Here is a 19,507-nt window from a genome sequence, read left to right as displayed (position 1 = left end):
TTACTTTTATGAAGCTGGGTTTTTGCAACAGGCAGTTTAAACTTCAGTGGTTAACAGCAATGAGAGTGAAGAGGAACATCTTTGCTGCATTTCTGTATCTTGTGGAAACAAGGTGGATTAAATCAATATCTGAAATAAGAGAAAATGTCACTTTGCACTGATCTGTGCCCAGTTTTTGCACTAAACGGGAGGAATTACTTCTCTTGAGCTGATGATCCCTTTCTTCAAATGCAGCTTATCTACACAGTCCATTGGTTAGCTTGGATTTATTTTTACCTAATTTCCTAAAAAACCCAACCTTTCATGATGCCCTGGATTCTTGAAATAACTTCAGGATGCCTTAAATGCTGTTTTCTTGAAGTCACAGCCTCTCCAATATTCTTGACTTTCTAGCCATAAAAAAAATAAATATCATGGAATCACCAAATGGTTAAGTTGGAAAAAGGTCATCCAGTTCCAACCCCTTGCCATGGCAGGGACACCTTCCACTATCCCAAGTTGCTCCAAGCTCTGTCCAACCTGGTCTTGGACACTTCAGGGATGGAGCAGCCACAGCTTCTCTGGGCAACCTGTGCCAGGGCCTCCCCACCCTCACAGGGAAGAGTTTCTTCCTGATATCCAATCTAAATCTCTCCTCCTAGTTTAAAACCATTCCTACTTGTCCTGTCACCTCCTGGCTTTGTAAAATGTCTTCCTGTGTTTTATAAGCCCCCTTTAGGTACTGGAAGGCCACAGTGAGGCATCCCAGAATGCACTATCTACATTCCCATTTTTACTGTGTTTGATTTGAAATCCATTCCCTCAGTGTGGAATATTCAGTGTCTGATTTGCCCCATTGTTCTCCTGGCATGTCCAAGAGCATAGATAGCATTTGACTGGGAGCACAGGAGGAAGAGCTGTGTGAGACAAAGCCAAATGGTACTGACTGCAAATCCAGTGTGGTTTTGTCCTGAGGATATGGAGCTGGGATTCATTTTACCCCTGCAGGGAAGCAGTGCTTACTCTACCACTAATTGCTATTGACACCCAGGGCAAGCTGCAGGGTCCTACCCTGTGTTCAGCGTGACCTTGGATCATGTGCTGCGAAAAATAGCGGCAGCTGCAGCATTTAGAGTATCAGAATCTGTGTCTTATTTAGGGAAATGCACCTTAGTGCCCTATAATGAGTAGTTGTATGGGGCTTTCGGGTCTCTAGGTCTATTTAAATGTTCAGAGAGCAAGGGGTGGACACAAAATGTTAGTATTGCTGGGAGTACAAATGTCACCTCTCACTCTTTGCAAGTGACTTCTTACGTGAGCAGACAGTGCTAAGGACAAAGGGGGATGGTTTTAACCGATAAAAGCAAGATTTAGATGGGTTATTAGGAAAAAATTGTTCCCTGTGAGGGTGGGGAGGCCCTGGCACAGGTTGCCCAGAGAAGCTGTGGCTGCCCCTGGATCCCTGGATGTGTCCAAGGCCAGGTTGGGTGGGAATTGGAGCAGCCTGGGGTAGTGGAAGGTGTCCCTGCACATGGCAGGGGGGTGGGATGAGATGGGCTTTAAGGTTCCTTCCAACCCAAACTGTTCTGGCATTCTGTGATCTAATTCTGTGATTACCTTGAAGCTAATTCCATACTGCTTAGGTGTCTCAGGCTCAAGAAATTAGCTATTCCAGAAGGAATTACCTGTGATTAACTGGCTGATAAGTTTGATTTGAGTGAGCACATTGTAAATAAGAAAAAAACAAGCCGTGATTCCCAGAAGCAGAGCAGGGGATGTTCAGGAGAGCCTGTAATGACTCTCCTGGATAATTGTATGAAAAGTCATCTTTCTTTCCATTACATTCCAGCTTTTTCCTGTTCCTTAGGATGTGACACCTCTGTGAAGTGATTGCTCTGTAAGGCTTTGGAGCACTCTGTGAGGGCTGACGTCTGTGAGCCTTGGTCTCCAAACCTGCCTTGGAATTTATGGATTTGGGGAAGTGTTTGCTTAAACATGCAGATACAAGTGGAGCTGATGGTCCTGAAAGTTGTTTATTCCACTGTGTTTAGTCCTGTTCTTCCCTGTCTTACTCTTCTCATTCTCCTTACAGGTCTGGATGCAGAGCTGTCCTATGTGAGGAATGATGTGGTTAATCACTATGCCTTGTCCTTCAATCTCCTAATACCCAGCGAGACCAACAATCTCCACTTCACCTGGCATGCCAAATCCAAGGTGAGCAGGCATGGCTTCTGCTCTGGGTCCTTGAGACAGGAGCTTTTCTGCTTGGTGAATACCCACTGCTATCATTTAATGGCCTTTTTCTTTGCAAAAATTAGCATATGCAAGGTGCAAAATAGTTACTTATATGACTGCAGGCAATGAGTTAAGATGGTATATGTCTAACGTGTATCTTATTTTAGAAAGTTGAAGCACTTATTTTAAAGTACTTTATATTTCTTGCTCCTGGCAAGGTGTGTGTATACATACAAGCCACTGGCTGTGGAATCTCTTCCCTTGGTGCATTGGAAACACAGAAGGGCAGCCATGAACTGAAGCCTCTGGAAATCATACGCAGAGCAATTGTTGTAGAGATTTCTAGAAACATATGCTTGGAGACAAGGAGAGTCTATAAAAGCAGCATCCAGTATGTTATTACTGAGCCCTGATTAAATGGAAAGGGTTTTTATATCACTTAATCACCATGGCTGGAGCATGCAGCAACAGCTGTCAGAGAGATTGCGTATGCTCTTACATTCTGAAGCATTTCCAGTTACTTAACAATTTATTTTCCTATATGAAATGATCTGTTTAGTCTCTGCCAGATGTTCATTCTGTTTTTTTTAAACTTGAGTGATGGTTGTTCTTCTGCCCTTAAGTAGGAAGGGCTGCAGTAGGAGCAGTAGCATTAAACAACTCCAGCAGTGCAGGTCCTGAAGGTTCCTCCTGCCATTGTTCTTCCCTTCAAGGTGTAACTTTTTAAGAGAAGTGAATTTTAGCCTGCAGTGGAATGAGGGCCAGCCAGCCCTCATATCATATTCCACCTGCACAGTGACAGTCCAGTCACTTCTCACTTGAGTAGGAGTTCCCTTGTCACAGCTTCAGCCATGGGCTACTTGCATCTCTGGCCCTGCTCTGTGTTTCCCTGGTCCTGGCTGTGAATTCTGAGTAGGAATTTTGGAGCTTGTGTAGCCCTGCTTCCCATTCCTGTGATCCCACCCTGTGCTCTAACTTGGTGTAGTGCAGCTTGCAGGAGCTCAGAAACTGGGTTGTGTCTCTTCCCTTGGCATCCTGACTGAAGAATAAATTGATAACAGAAATCAACCACATTATGTTTTAGAAAGGGGAAAAAAACTAGCTATTGGGATAAAGTCAAACAAATTCGTTCAGCTGAGAGTGGAGGGGTAGGATGAATTTCCAAGAGGATCTTATGACTTAGAGTAGGTCCTGTTCTTTTTTTTAATGAATGTGTGCAGAGTCAGCTTTTTAAGTGGAAACAAAATCTTGACTATAGTTGAATGAACTATTTCTAAGCAATTTTGTTTGTAAAACTGACTGTGGGAGGGGGAGTTCTTTGAATTCCTATGGCTTTTATAAACTGACTTTTGAACAAGTAAGTCTAAAAGTATCAACAAATAAGGTTTGTGGGGGAATTTTTTTAATACAGCACTCTGTGTTCTGCCCCAGATTTTAAGGAATGATTTCAAGAGTAGCTTCTGTTTTGGCTTTCTTTATTTGAAAAAGTCTTGTCACATAAGAAACTTGGAATGTGGATGCCTAAAATTACCAGCACTCTTTGAAAATAACATATGGTTTTTTATTTTCAAGAAGAATTATGAAAAGGGATGTTGCATTTCTTGTTACTGCTGGACAGATTTCTGATGTGTTTTCTCTCTCCCAACTGTTGTTGCAGGTTGAGTATAAACTGGGATTTCAGGTCCATGATCCCATGGCTATGGCTCTGCCCCAGGCCAACATTTCTCTACAAGGAGAAGTTCCTCGCACCCTCTCAGGTAAACTTCCCACCCCCACCCAGCTCTTGGATTAATAATGGTCACTTAGCCACAAATGCAGTTTTAGTCATCTGCTAATGCTTAGTAAAATTGACACAGATGAATTTAAAATCTGTGTCCTTTAATGCTTTAATAGCTGAAGCAATGAGGCATGAAGACTACAATAGCATTTCTTAGTATTGAGCGCTTTAGCAATGTACTTTATAAGCAACATCTCAAAAGATACTTTGAAATATTATTTAAATATTCTCTCATCCCAGTGTCTGAGAAGGACTCACCCTCACCTAAATCCCTGTGTTGTGTTGTGTTGTGTTGTGTTCACAGTGTTCCGTGTTGAACTCTCCTGCACTGGCAGACTCGACTCCGATGTCACAATACTGATGCAGCTCAACTTAACAATAAATTCCTCAAAAAACATCACAGTTTTAAATTTCAAACGAAGGAAAATGTGCTACAAAAGTAAGAGATGCAGTTTCAGCCATTTAAAAGTTTTTACTGTTAAAGCATGATAGGAAAAGGGAGTGGGATGGTGTGTGATCCAGGACAGGAGGAACAGAGTGAATTTTGGGGAGGATCAGAAGAAATCAATTAAAATTCTGCCTTTTGGAGAGGAATGGGGACTTTTGGTTAAAGCAGAAGCTGATGAATGAGCAACTTTCCCCAAGAGTTCCACTGCACTGACTGACTTTTTAATACATATATAACAAATAGCATTTTCTCTGTGTTTGGAAAGAAAAAAACAGTTCCCTCAAAACCGCAACATTCTGAGAATTCAAATTGTTCTAAGAATTACCAAAAAAATCTACTTACTTTATAAATGGTGATAAAATTGGCTGTTTATTGAGTGTAGGAGGTGTTAGTCTGTTAGATGTGAAGTACAAAATGATCCAAACTTTGAAAATCCTAGATTGGCTCTTCTGTGTTTCCACTTGGGAATTGGCAAGCATAATTTATTCTTGGATTGTTCTTGTTTACTGTTGCTGCTTCCTGGAATTTTCATAGTATTTCCTAGTATTTTCATAGGCATCAGAGGAAAATTATTTTGGAGAATCCCAAGAGCTGTGCCCTCCTTAAAAATGGCTGTGGTGTCCATTCCTAGGCAGTATTTGGGGATGGCCACTTCTCTCTTTCATGCTCCTCCTGGCTCTGCTCAGCTTAAGTGGGGCCTTTGAGGACAGTAGCTGTCTTTCCAAAGGGAAGTGTGTCACTTTCTTGGGTATAAATGTCTAAGGATGAACTTGAGGAAGGTGTGGATGGAAAAGCCAACCACGCCTTGCAGCACATAATGCTGGATTGCTTGTGTTCCTTGCACTGAGGTTTCAGGAATACCATTCTTAATTCAAAGTGTGTGTCCCCTTCTAGTAAAAACAGAGGTCTGGCTGATAATGTTGATGTTTTTACCTTTATTTCATGAGGTTTTGGGTATTTTTTCAAATATTCCAAGTGGAAGAAGTCAGCCCTGCTGATCCATTCACAGCTTACTGAGTTGTGGATGTGTGATGGAGCTTTCCATAGGCACCACACAGTTCTCTAGGGGGTCAGACAGAACCACTTCCAACATTCTCTGCACCTCCACTTTCTGCTGCGTTGGACCTTGGGCAAGCTGCAGGGTTTTAAGTGGATTCAGTGGGTTCAAGCTTTGCCTCACTGAACATGTGTGTCAGTGGTGAAATACCTGAGCTGTGTGTTTCAGTGTGGTTTTAATTCTACCATGGTTAGGTATTTAAATGGAAATGTAGGGCTAACTGTAGTCCTTGAGTCAGCTCTCCTCCTCGGACAAGCAGATCTGTTTTTCCATACCTGAGGCAATGTGAAGGGCTACAGTAATAAAGATATTCCAAACTGAATGGCTTTCTCTCATCTCTTTAGAGCTTGAACCAGAATTGAAATCTCCAACAGCTGATAAAAACAGCAGCAAGGCTATCTGTAAGTAATCCTCAATGTACAACTTGGGGTGTAAAAACAAAAAAACTTGGGATGTGCTTTGATTCCACAGCTTTCCCTATGAAAACACTCCCCAGGTAGTCTGTACTATACTGAGTATTGCTGCGGTTTTTTGGTAATTAATTGTTTTTTAACTGGTAAAGAGGAAAAAACCCCATTCCAAGTCTTATAACAACTCTTGTATCACATCTTAGGGGCTCTGGGTTCTGTGCATTACTCTGATCTATTGTCTTGACCTTAGGACATGTCTGGTTTGCTGTTTTAATTTGTCACTATTGAAGGAATTAAATGAGGTTGTTTCTTTTACTCTCCTTCTAGCTGGAGATGTAATTGGCTGACTCTGGCTCCATAATACCCAAAATGAGAGTGTTTTTGTAAAAATGCTGTTGGAAAGCAGTGGGATGCACTGCTCAGTGCTCTCTTTACCTCCCGCTGTCTCATCCAGGGCAGTTGTTCTCCTGACTGAACATTTGGGATGGTGAGGCCCCTGCCTCTCCGTGCCTCCAGCCCCTCTGCTGTGTTGTTGTAACAAACAAACAAAATGTCATTTCTTGGGGGTTTTCTTTCGGGTTTTTTGTTGGTTTCTCTCCTTTGTGAGAAGTGTTCATTAGCTTTCTTCCTCTGTTCCAGATGATCCTGTAAACGCAGCTCCCACCACATCAACCCGGGTGTTCTATATCAGTGTGGGCGTGTGCTGTGCTGTGATATTCCTGGTGGCAATAATCCTGGCTGTCTTGCACCTCCACAGCATGAAAAGGATAGAGTTGGATGACAGGTATGTGTTCAAGCTTTGCCAGTGTGGTTTTGGGATATGTTTACTCAGATTTGTGGGAGTTTGGTCTCAAAATGAGCACTCTGTGGTAATTTGCAATTTCTGCTCTCAATGGCAAGCTGTAGCAGTGACTGCCTGTGTGGGGTTGTGGTGAGAGCTGTGCTAGAGAAAGGCAGCAGTTCCACATGCTATGCTGTTTATGAGGTGCTTGGTCAAGTTTTGCCACAATATTTGTGTGGAGTGGGAAATTTCAGACAGAATCAGATCTGCAGGTATTGTCAGGATTGAAGGGAAAATTGACTTGGGCACACTGGAAAGGCAGGCTGAGAGAGCTGGGGATGTTCATACTGGAGAAGAGAAGGCTCTGGAGAGACCTTAGAGCCCCTTCCAGTGCCTAAAGAAGCTCCAGGAGAGCTGGAGAGGGACTTTGGGCAAGGGCCTGGAGTGACAGGACAAGGAGGAATGGCTTCCACTGCCAAAGGGCAGGGTTAGGTGGGATGTTGGGAAGGAATTGTTCCCTGGGAGGGTGGGGAGGCCCTGGCACAGGGTGTCCCAAGAAGCTGTGGCTGCCCCTGGATCCCTGGAAGTGTCCAAAGCCGGGTTGGACATTGGGGCTTGGAGCAGCCTGGGCTAGTGGAAAGTGTCCCTGCCCATGGCAGGGCATGGGACTGGATGAGCTTTCAGGTCTCTTCCCACCCAAACCATTCCATGATCCCATGATTGTATGAAAACATTTGGGTTTTACTGACATCTACAGGAGACCAACTTTCAGTTTTCCCTACTTTAATCGATTTTCCAGTGTTCACTTTGGCCTTAGGGTGCAGTCTGAGCATTGCAACTGCTTGGTTATAAAACTGGCAATGCTGGGCTCTCCCAAGTATATTTCCAGTCCGGAAAAACCGTGGCACATGCATGGAAAAGGGACTTGTAACATGAATCCAAGTGCATTGGAGTGGGGATTGAGCACTGAGGAGAAGGGAGGCTGGAAAAGCAGGTGGACTGAGGCTGTATGAACAGCCTGCATCAGATGCAACTGTTCAGGAGCAGGCAGTGTGAAACTGGATCCTTTGGAAAACAGTCGGCCTGTGGGTGGTCACCCCTGTGAAAGGGTATCTTGAGCTAAAGGATGTCTTGAGCTGCTTCTGTGCTGCCTGCAGCCTCATGGAGTAGCTTTATCTTTTCATCCTCCTCTTTATCCATTCATCTGTTCCTTTCAGTTTTCTCCCTGCCATTCCCTCCCCTAGTGTCCCCAGCCACATGGCCTTGGCAGTGCCACTGCATTGAGCAGTTGTGGTTTCTCAATTGATGGTAACCAAATGAACTTGTCAGCCTTCCTCAATTCCTTTGTGCCTCATTGTTTGATTGAGGGATTTTAATCAGCTGAAGGTGTTAAAGCATGTGCAGCTTGCTATAATTCAGAAAGAAAAAACATTTCTGGTGTGGGGTAGTGTCATCTGTGAGGTTTTGCGGTGTCCAGCCCAGCTGTGTGATCAGATGTCCTTCCATCTACTCCACTGCACTGGAGTTCTGTGGCAATACAAGGTAAAAATGCTAAAAAACCAACTGACTTTCTGTGGAGATAAAGCTAAAAATCCATCTGATGTTAGTCCTCTGTGGTTTGTAGGTGTTAGTAATTTGCTCTGAATCGCTATATACCTTATTGATAAATTCTGATAGATTCAGGGGACTATCCCTGTCCATAGAAGGGGATTGGAACGAGATGATCTCCAAGGTCCCTTCCAACCCAGATCATTGTGTGATTTTTATGAAGTTTGTGAAGCTCCTGGGGTTTAGCTCTTCAAGAACCATATGATTACTTGTTTTTTTAAGCCTAGAGGTGCCTGGCCTGGCAGAACTGTGGATGTGCTGCTATGTAAAAGCTGTGCTCAGGCAGTGCCAGAGCAAAGATGTAACAGAAGCAAAATGTGAAGATTAAGAGCTGTGGAAGCAACAACTTTTCATTTGGTTGTGAATAATAATCTCAAACAGTTTCTGTAAAAGGTTCCTGAATGGAATATGACAATGTTATTAGGGTTAACGACCTCCCAGGAGCAACAGAGCCTGGAAAACCCACTGGTGCTCTTAATTTCAACCCCCAGAACTAAATAAAACCGAGGAGGGTTGTTAACTAGAAGCTCAAGCCAGGCAACCGAGTTTACAGGCTGCACATGGATTATTTAGGAACATTGTATTGGAAGTCCACAGCAAATGCTGCAAACCTTGGAGCAAAGGCACTGGAAAAGTGCCAAGGAAAGCTGGCATGGTTTAACAGCAGGATAATGGGAGTCATTAAAGCAAGCGGCATCATTCAAATAGCTGACAAAATATGCGAGTGAGGAAGCTCAGAAAGTGAGTTAAACCTAAAAACCAGAATGAAGCCAACCCAAAAGAGAGGTTTTCAAACTTGCAACAAGCATTAAAGGAATAATTCCTTTCTCACACTTGCCTCTAGCCAAAGGAATCCGAAGGGCTGGTGGGTGATCAGGTTACAAAAGGAGTTTCTAGCCAGAGCAGGAAAAGGAAATGCAAGTTGTGCCTCGGTGTTTGATGTGGTGACCATGCCAAGACACTCCTTACTGGGGAGCTCACTGCAGAGTGGATCATACTGAAGCAGCTCATGGATCTAGTAGTGGGAACAGTTCTGATAAGCAGTAATAATTTGCCAGCACCAGAGAGTATTCTTTCAAAAACTCTGAAGGAAGTTAAAGGGGAGCAGCTAGACCAGCAACTGTGGCTTTTAGCCTCGTGCTAAATGCTGGGCTGGAACCCTGCACCTGGAAGACAGGGTATGTAGGAATAACTGTTAAAAAGGAGTTTCAGGGAGAGATTGAGGCCAGCTATAAATAAGTGTGTATTGTGAGAACCAGTAGATTCTGTTCCAAATTAAAAATTCAGCGGGTGCATCTGTGATTGTGGTATGATGGGGAAGAGTGGACTTGGATTTCTGTTTTTTAAAGGCAGTCTGGCTTCCAAAGTAGCAGTGGGCCTGGAGAGCATCACTAGCCATGCCTCAGTCCTACAGGGATGGCTGGCACTGCTTGGTCAGCGCTCAGCAGCAGCCCAAGAAACATTAAATGTCGATTATTTGGCAAAGCACAGCTCATATCCCAAAGCAGTTTCCTCTTTGTCCTCCCGATACAATCAGCAGTGGAGAAGCTTTGAAGTTGGATAAAAGGAGGGGATGTTTGTGTGTGTTTGAGGAGGGGACATTAAAAAAGCTTCTGTCTGTGCTATCTGACCTGGTAACAGGTTCTTGGTCCATTACAGCTGCAACAGCCCTTTTTGTAAGGTTTTGGCTGTGAAAATAAGATAGAAATCAGCCTGCTGTGGTTTAAGCTGGGGCTTACCTTTCTCATGGATACTCTGTGGACCTCTGGTCCTTCTGCCCTAAGAAAGCATCTCAAAAAGCATGTTGTAGGGGGTGCTGGAACGGGCAACAGGTACCCTTAGGGAGGAGAGTGACAAAGTAGGGTAGAGCAGTTTGGGCTGTAAAAGAGCCCCAATCTGAGTGGGACATCAGTGCCATGAGAGAAACATGTGCACATCTTCTCTGGAATATAATAGTTGTTCTTGGTATGACAGGGTGGTTCTGGCAAGAAATGCTTTGTTATTCACTTCAGTTGCTCAAAAGTGGGGGGAAAGTACTAGAAAATACAGCAGATTCTGGAAAGCAAATAGGAGGAAGCTGTTCATGCTTAGTGCCAAAATTTTGAGTTACCTGATAGACATTTACATGTGCGAGAGACTTCAAAAACTCTGCTCTCTCAGAGTTTTGCCTGGAAAATCTCCTGGTTTTGGCATCGATAAGTTAATTTGGACCGTGTTGGAGTGGCAAGCAGTGATGTTGATGTGTGTTTTTGTTTCCCAACAGCATCAGTGACAGCAGCAGCTCGCAGGGGCTGTCACAGCCCTCCACACAGACAACGCAGTACCTGCGGGCTGACACACCCAACAACGCCACACCAGTAACCAGTAAGTGTTAATCTAAGCACAGACCCTCCTGGCACACTGCTGTGGGGTCAAGTACAAGAGAAGAGCATGAGTAATCCTCTGGCTCTGTCGCTTTGCCTCTTGAATTCACGCATTGTGTGTTTTATCCAGCCATGCCATAGTCAGGAGTGAGTTTGGGGGCATGTGAGTGGTCATATGAGCATGAGACAGTGTTTGTCCCTTAGGATAGTCTCCCTGCACCCAGAGCAGTCAGCCAGCCAGACTTCACCAGTAGCTGAGAAGCATCTTTAACACTGGGAAGAGCCTGCCTTGTGCAGTCCAGGCAGAGGAGAGAGAACAGGATGTATCCACCCAGCCCTGGGATCTGTTACCAAAGCAAGTGATCCCATGTGCATGAATCCTGATGGTTGTGTTACTCTGTTCATCTCTTTTTGCTTGCAGCTTTGCTTGAAATGATATAAAATAGCTGAAGAGGGCAGTGAGTGGAAAGGAAGGTTGGCAGCAGCTTGTATACTGATCTGGTAACTGATACCACAGAATCACAGAATATCCCAGCTGGAAGGGACCCACCAGGATCAACCCCTGGCCCTGCACAAACATCCCAACAATCCCACCCATGCATCCCTGTGCATCCCTGGCACTGCTGTCCAAAGCACCCTCTTTTCCTGATCTCCAGCCTGAGCCTCCCTGACACAGCTCCAGCCATTCCCTGTGCCCTGTCCCTGTCACAGAGAGCAGAGCTCAGAGCTGCCCCTTGAGAGGAGCTGCAGACTGGGATCACATCTGTCAGTCTCCTCCAGGTTGAACAGACCAAGTGCTCTCAGCTGTATTCTGAGTTAATTCTGTAGTTAATGAATGTATTTATTACCTGTGGAGTTCTTACTCCTCAAATTATTGTCTAATGGAGGGCTATCCCATCCAGCATTGCTCCAGCTGCAGGGAAGGTGCCCAGCATAGGGACACATGGAGGTTTTTTAAAGCAACTAATAAGACTCCAAAGTTTCTCCCACTGTCCTCTGATGGCACTTGGTGATAGTGACTGTCCCATCATGAGGGAGCACAGCAGAAAGGTCATCATTACTCTCCACCCTCCTGTGTTCTTTTTTCCTCCCCATGTGTGGAAGCAGGTGTTTACCTGAGGCTGAACTGCAACTTTGGGAGAGATTTGGCTCGCTTCTAAATTATACTGTATATCCCTAAAAAAAAAGGATCTCATTTACCATCTAAGTTCATCTTTCCCTTGCAAAGAGCTGCCTTTAAAATTTATTTGGTGTAAGCACTAATTTAAAAACAGATTTTTAAAAAAAATAATATATGAAATGTTCAAAAAATTCCTTTCTATGGAGGTTTGAGACCTTATCCTGCAACTAATTCTAGAGCTGGTTTCCCCCTTGTCACCTGAGTCCCTCTTTATTTTCCATCTCTTAGAGTCACAGAATCCTCTAGGTTGGAGAAGCCCTCCCAGATCATCAAGTCCAACTGTTCCCCCAGCTCTGCCAAGGCCACCACTGACCCATGTCCCCAAGAGCCACATCCACACAGCTTTTAAATCCCTCCAGGGATGGGAACTCCACCAGCTGAGCAGCTGTGACAGCACTGGACAATGCTTTGGGGGATGAAATTTTTCTTTGGGACACCTCCAGTAGCACTGGAAATGGAGAAAATGAAAATAAGAAAAGAGGTTGGATGTGTGAGAAAAGCAGGATTGACATTCCTGGTCATTCCATAGTTGCATAACTTTGTTTTCAGTAACATTTAAATTTTGAAGAAAGTATTATCAGAGTAATTCTTGAGATTTCTCCAATAACTCATACACATGTACAAAAATATTCCAGCCTTTCTGACTCTACTGGTGTATCCAGATGTCTGGAAGTGCCAGAAGAGGGCACTGGTCGTTTGTTAATGTCCTTCTGGGGTAAGGAATCTTCCCTGCTCCAAGTTTTCCACCAATCTATTTCCTCCTCCTGAGGGCAGTGCAGTGTTGATCACCTTCACTACAGGAGTTTCCTTCACCTGGAGTTGTTTGCATGACACTCCAGAGAGTTCTTTCCCTGCAGATGATTATTGTATTTTTTGTTGCTTACTACTATCATCTTTTTAAAATTCATAAATAATATATTTAAGATGGTGCTGTGTGTGGAGCTGTGGGTGGTGCTGAGGTGAAGCCCTGTGCCTGTTCTCATTCCAAGGGTATTTATGTTGGATTGTTTGGCTCTGCTGGCTCCTCAGGTTATCCCACATTACGGATAGAGAAGAATGATCTGAAAAGTGTCACTCTCATGGAGGCCAAAGCTAAAGTGAAGGACATAGCCATCTCCAGGGAGAGGATCACCCTCAAAGATGTGCTCCAAGAAGGTATTTACAGCACTCAGGCACTTTATTCCTGCAATATGGTATAGATATATAAATACATGTATATATTTATTTATAGAGTTCTCTGAAATCATTCATGGATGACGTTTGTGATCTTTGTAGCTTCGGTGGAGGGGAGGAATGATGAGTTATGTTTGCATTTGGGGTGTGGGGTATGGGGAAAGCAGCTTCCAGACTTCATTAGGCTAGGGGAGCGACCAAGCACGCTCAGTAAATCATCCAGCTTGTCTGTCTTAATGACCTGCTCCCTGAAATGAAGGGTGGCTGAGGAGTGAGGTCATCAGCCAGGGCTTTCGGTGTCAGGATAGCTCACTTTTGGGAGTTCCTACAGGAGAGCTGCTCTTAACAACAACAAAAAGCAAAACAAAGCTAACCCAAAACCCAGGAACACTTCAGTTGCCCAAACTTGGTGTCTCAATTGGATAACTTCATTTGGAAATCTAATTGACAGATGCAACATTTACAGCCCTGAGTAAAAGATTCAGAGATTGCTTGATTCTTTTCATGGAAGATCCTGACCTGGAAATTACCCACAAGGATCATCCAATTCCTGAATTGTTCACTATTTGTTTAATGTTCACTTCAGAATTGTTCATGCGCAACATCAGTCGATTCTTGTTGATACTGAATTTGAAAAGTAGGCTTAAATATTTAGTTTTCTTTGTCATTCATCTTTACTGCTGCAACTTTGAGTCTGTGTTCCCTGAGGAATCAAACTTCCCAAAGCTGGAGATCAGATATAATCATGATTTGGGTGCAGAACGCTTTGTGTTAGTCTGAACAACAGTGGAGGATGTTTCTTTCTTGTTCAGTGTGTGCTTCTGAGCCTCTGAGGAGGCAGTTCTGTCCTCACTTCCAGTGTGGGCCCTGCAGAAACCTTCCTTGGCATGTGGGATGTGCTTTGTGTTCCTCTGGGCTGCCTGTAGCTGGGATGTTGGGAGTCATCCGTGACTAGGAGTGACTCAGTGCCCCAGCAACGCTTCAGATGTTTGGTCACAGAGCTGCCCTGTTCTGCCAGATGAGGCTTAAAGAGCTGTTGAATGCAGTTTTGACCTAGTTAATCCTGGGATCTTGTTTCTTAGCCTCCAGCTGTTAATTTGAGTCAGATCCTTCAAAAGGTAATCACAGAATCATTAAGGTTGGAAAAGCCCTCTAAGGTCATCGAGTCCAAACACTCCCCCAGCACTGCCAATGCCACCCGTGTCCCCAAGTGCCACATCCACATATCAGAGGACCTAAAAGACCTGACCAGTTTTAGTTCAGGATTGTAACAGTGTTGAGTCTCTGCCACTGAAGAGCAAAAGAACTTCAGAGGGGAAGAAGGGGATAAAGTAAATGTGTGCATGGAACTCAGATACATTTTATGGATCTTGGCCAGAGGTTCATTATAAACTTGGAGTAGCTTCCGTAGCTTCACCTGCTTTAACATTTTGGAAATGTGTAGTTAAGGCACTTTCTTGAAGCCTTCAAGAACCAAGACAGGAGGGTTTTTGTTGCTGTTAAGTAATTCATGCTGTGTAGTTGTGGTTGCCTGAGAGTCTCCTGAGTTCAGCTGCTGCTTAGTGAAATTGCAGTCTGAAGACCCCTGTCATGCAGGGTTTCCTTACAGCCTCAAGGCAGGTGATGGAAATGTTGCACTGCCCCTGTTCAAGGTATTTAGAAACAAATAAAACCTGTGTTTCATACTATCAAAGATCTTTCAACCTAGTCAGGCAGGAGGAATCACTGGGAAGATGCTGTAATGCTGGAATAGACTGTGTGGAGATTAGGCACACCTCGGTGCAGAAAAGTGTTGCCAAGCTGAGCAGTAAAAACCAATTAATTCTGTGTGTGTTACCAGTTGTTCTCAGCCCAGCTCCTCAGTGTAGCTCCTCTTCCTGCAGTAGCATCAGCACCATTTTGTGAATGGAAGAATGTTGGAGAGTCTGAAAGATCCCCAAACAAAGCCAGCATCTTCCAGCTGAGGTGAAACTTTTGAGTAATGTGATGCTGGTTATTTCAGACTGTTCCATGTGTGCTGGCTGGCCAAAATTACCATTTCCTTGTGAATGTTTCCAGAAAACTTGCTCCTTGTGAGAAGTGCCTTGGCTGAGAATTCTAGACTGGCTGGGTGAGAAAAAGGAGCTTGAGTTCCTAGTGCAGGGAGTTGACTGAAGTGCCACAAACAAACCGTCATTATATTGATATTTAATTTCACTGGATTCTGCTGCTGTCACTAGTTCACTCTCATGCTTGTCCTCTTAGTTTTTATTTATGTAAAACTTCAGTATTTACTGCCTGTAGTTGTGAATCCCCCTCGTGCTGGAGAGTGGTTTGGTTCTCTCTTGGTGACTTTGTAGGATTTAGAGACACTTTAACTGCAGTTGTTCCTCACTTGCTGCTGTAAAAGGTACTGTTTGCTTAAGATATTCTTAATGTTATCAGTGTTTCCTAACCACATAATACTAATTGGATATTCTCTTCCTAGGCACGTTTGGCCGCATTTTCCATGGAATTCTAATAGAAGAAAAAGACCCCAGTAAAGAGAAACAAGTTTTTGTCAAAACTGTTAAAGGTATGTTTGCATAAAGGAGTGGCTTTGTGTGCAGGTGGATTGAATTGTGCTGCAGGCTGAGGGTGCCAAACCTGGCTTTCCCAGCAACCCCTTCCTCCCCAAAATATGCAAATAGTTACTGCTTAAAAAGCAAAAGCAATTTGGATGCTTCCTTCAGCCAGAGAAAGCAGTAATCTTATATGGAAGAAAAATGCATGTGTCCTCCACCAGTGCCTTCAGTCACTGCCCTTGAATACATTTGTTTATTATTCTTCTAAATAAAAATTAGATTGTTTTTTCCCCAGCATGTCACTGTCTTCCCAGCCACAGTCTTGTCCCCTGAAAACTGCTGACAAACTGGTGAAAAACACCTGAAATACACCTTAAAAAATCTTTTATAAGCATGTGGCTGTACAAAAGACAGGGCATGGTTTCTGTCCTCCTTAAGCTTTGCAACTGAAGTAAGAGAGTTAACATTTAGAGCTGAGTTTATCCAAATAGAGCACCTGTGTTCAAGAAATATCTTGTTGGTGTGATTGAAATGGGGATAGGCAGACTTAAGGTGCCAGGTAGGTGTAGATGAAAATCATATTTCAAATTTCCTACATGTTTGTCACATGTATCCTAAATATCTATTACATGTGTCCTACATCTCTCCCTTCCTCTGCACTCATCCCAAATTCTCTTGTAGCAAAAACCACAAGTTTTGCTGAATTCCCAGTACAGTGGTTGTTTTACCAGTTCTTTTTGTCATTTCAGTTGGGTGTCTTACTGCCTTTGGTTTTTCATTTGACAACTTCTTTAATTCTTTCTTACTAAAAAAAAAAGCTTCTGTAAGAATTGCAACTTTTTTTTTTTTTTTTTCCTGGCTATTTATTTTTGAAGATACTGATTGGGAAACGATGAAGCTGCTGCATTTTGTTGTTGAATCTTTCTGCAACCCATTTATTCTCTGCCACCTTTAAGAAAAATATGTTGCTTAAAGAAAGCAGCCCCCTTGGTCTGTTTCTCACACAATCATATGCTTGTGGTGCTCTTTTCTCTTGCATGGCATGGAGTGGTAGAACAAATCATGGAATCATGGAATGGTTTGGGTTGGCAGAGACCTTAAAGCTCTAAGCCCTGTCCAATCTGGCCTTGGACACTGCCAGGGAACAAGGGGCAGCCACAGTTCCTCTGGGCACCCTGTGCCAGGGCCTCCCCACCCTCACAGGTGATATATCCCATCTAACCCTGCCCTCTGGCAATGGGCAGCTATTCCCACTTGTCCAGTTCCTCCAGTCCTTGTCCCCAGCTCTCCTGGAGCCCCTTTAGGCACTGGAAGGGGCTCTGAGGTCTCCCTGGAGTCTTTTCTCCAGTATGAACACCCCCAGCTCCTCTTATTTAAAAACCAAAAAATAAGCTTCTTTCCAGTATTTTGGGAACTTTTTTTGAACTCTGCCTTCTTTTGTTCCCTTTCGCTGCCAAACAGTTCTGTCTTTTTTTTTCCTTTTGGCTCATATTTAATATAGTTTCCAAAACCTTAGCCCATGGCACACGAGCTGCTTTTTATAGCATTGGATTAAACAACACAACAACATTTGTCAGAAGAGATCTTAATTTAGCTGCCTCTCATGACCTCTTATTGAATTGCTTTCCCAAAATGGGACTTCCAACCCACTCCTAAATCCATATTTCTCCCTTGCAGTGGCTTGTATGTGTGACACAACCATGTCCTAAAGGAAGGAAGCTCTTCCCTTTGCAGGGAAGCATTCACTGCAGTGAACTGGAGTATGGTCTTCAGAGAGTGATGGCATTCATAGGATCACTGTAGAGAATTTCCCAGCATTTAAGAGGATCTATGTGGAAAAAGTTCAGAGGAGGTTTTGCTGATATCTGTCAGGTGTGGGCAGCTGCAAGGACAAGAACTGTCACATTCCCTCTTGTCACAGCAGCTCACCTGCAGTGCTGATATTACAGCTTCATTTTCACACCCTGGCTGTGATTGCTCTGTGTGCAGCTGGGATGTGTAATAAGTTGGGAATTTGATCTGCTTGGAAGAAAAAAACCTGCAAAAATTCTCTCGTAACCAGAGTTTTTCCTTGATCTTGCTCATTCTGTGGCCACACACACACTGCTGTTCTGGCACGAGCAGGAGCAAGGCAGGACCATAAAAGCTGGATGGATATGAGAACTAATAAACTGACTTAAGTATCTCTTTGCTGAAGGCAATAAAGCCTGAGGGTCACGGAAAATAGACAAGGAATAAAGGCTTTGTCTGTGGAGATAAATTATTCCTTGCCAAAAGTATGAGCTGCTCCAGAATTCTTGTTTTATCCAGAAGTGCACTCTGAAGGTGATGAAATAAGTCCAGTGGTGCCCCAAATGTCAGGAAACAATGGGGAAGGGGTGTGGAGTATTCCAGATCTTTAGAAAATGTGAACTGAAGTTCTTTTAGCAGGTGTTGTGAGGAAGAATAACCTCCTTGAGAGAAAAATCACCTCTTCTCACCAGGATCAGAGCTTGAGAAACCAAAGACAGTGCATTGGCTGTTCTGACATTAGGGAAGCTGTTATGGCTTTAAGCCTGGAATTGCCAAGATAATCCTAAAATCCAGAATGGTTTGGGTTGGAAGGACCTTAAAGCCCATCCAGTGCTACCCCTGCCATGGCAGGGCCTTGGACACTTCCAGGGATCCAGGGGCAGCCACAGCTTCTCTGGGCACCTGTGCCAGTGTCTGATCTCACAGGGAAGAATAAATAAATCAATAAATAAATAAAATTGTCTTCCTTATGTCTAATGTAAATCTACCCTTTTCAGTTTTAAAACTTTTGGCCCTTGTCCTGTCTCTATAACCTGTGCTCAAAAGCCTGTCTTACAATCCATTTTTTAGTATTGAAAGGCCACAGAAAGGTGTCCTTGGAAAATTTTCTTCTCCAGGCTGAACCATCTCAGCCCAAGGAGTGTTACAGATGGGCCAGGAGTTCAGGTTTGTTGGCTTTTAGAAGAAGGTTCTGCTGTTCAGTGAATGGTTTCTGAATGAAAATCCATGGAGAAAGGTCATGCCCTCACTGCCTGTCCTAGTGGATCTCTTTTCATATGTCCTTCCTTTAGTTGTCAGTGTGTTACAACATCCATGCCCTTTCAAGAGGAGTGATTTCCAATGATGTGTACAGAGGTCATGTGTCAGTTTTCCTATTTCTTGCCAGGGAGGTGAATGTTGTGGCTGTTGTGCTCATCAGGCAATAGTTATATCTGTGCAAATTCCCTGCTCTGGAGGGAGATTGATTGCAGCCTTAGTTTGTCTCTTCCCTGTATTCTTTCCCCAGGGTTGATTGTTGCCCCCAAAGGATTAAAAGCACGGGTAGTTGACTGCAGTAGCTGCAGCAGCCATTCCCACTTTCCATCCATGGTGTTTTCCAGAGGTGCAGTGAGATGCAGAGCATTGCTATAAACCAAGAGAGTGCTCAGTGGAACCAGCATCCCTGGATTTCTCTGAACATTGTGCTTGTTCCCCTTCTGAAAGGATCTGCTCCTAAAGGAATCAGTGATACATGAAAACTGGGAGAGCCTGGACCTGCTGACTGTCCTGAGAGGTGGAAGAGCCCATCCAGAGAGTTTCCAGGAATATACTGTATTCCCTGTTTTCTCAAGCTGGGGTAGAACTGTTAGGTCAGGCTCCCAAAGGGTACATTTAAGTTTGATCAACAACATTTGCAGGGGGCAAAGAGATTGGAATATGCTTGTTCAGCATGGTTTGACTGGTTTATCCTCTGCCACAGAATTTGGGATCTTTCATTTGAACACTTCATGAAGTTACTGAAGTACTTTTGAACTGATTCAGTGATTACTTGTTCTGTAGCTCTTAAATTGATGGGGTGGAAAAGTTGGAGGCACTTCTCTGGAAGTTTCAACACTACATCTCTTGTAAAGACAGGCTGAAGGAGGATTCGTCGCTGGATTTCACTCCAGATCCTTAAAAGA

The 19,507-nt window shown here is 43.8% G+C and overlaps 1 protein-coding gene across 2 annotated transcripts in view; it reads left to right on the top strand.

Moving 5' to 3' along the window:
* The window catches only part of RYK (receptor like tyrosine kinase), a 52,057-nt gene that overhangs the window by 14,771 nt on the left and 17,779 nt on the right, over positions 1-19,507 (top strand). The window contains exons 2-9 of one of the 2 annotated variants that reach the window (XM_085069919.1): positions 2,072-2,193; positions 3,872-3,971; positions 4,296-4,430; positions 5,841-5,897; positions 6,546-6,690; positions 10,559-10,659; positions 12,868-12,993; positions 15,479-15,565. In XM_085069919.1, coding sequence (XP_084926045.1) covers positions 2,072-2,193; positions 3,872-3,971; positions 4,296-4,430; positions 5,841-5,897; positions 6,546-6,690; positions 10,559-10,659; positions 12,868-12,993; positions 15,479-15,565 — 873 coding nt within the window. Of the gene's footprint in view, positions 1-2,071; positions 2,194-3,871; positions 3,972-4,295; positions 4,431-5,840; positions 5,898-6,545; positions 6,691-10,558; positions 10,661-12,859; positions 12,994-15,478; positions 15,566-19,507 lie in introns of both variants that reach the window. The other variant, XM_085069918.1, reaches the window with a different exon arrangement.

Source organism: Lichenostomus cassidix, chromosome 9 (genome assembly GCF_008360975.1).
Source record: "Lichenostomus cassidix isolate B80296 chromosome 9, HeHo_3.0, whole genome shotgun sequence".
Classification (NCBI taxonomy): Eukaryota; Metazoa; Chordata; class Aves; order Passeriformes; family Meliphagidae; genus Lichenostomus; species Lichenostomus cassidix.
Note: the sequence above shows the minus strand (reverse complement) of the source record. Positions and strands in the feature narration are given on the sequence as shown.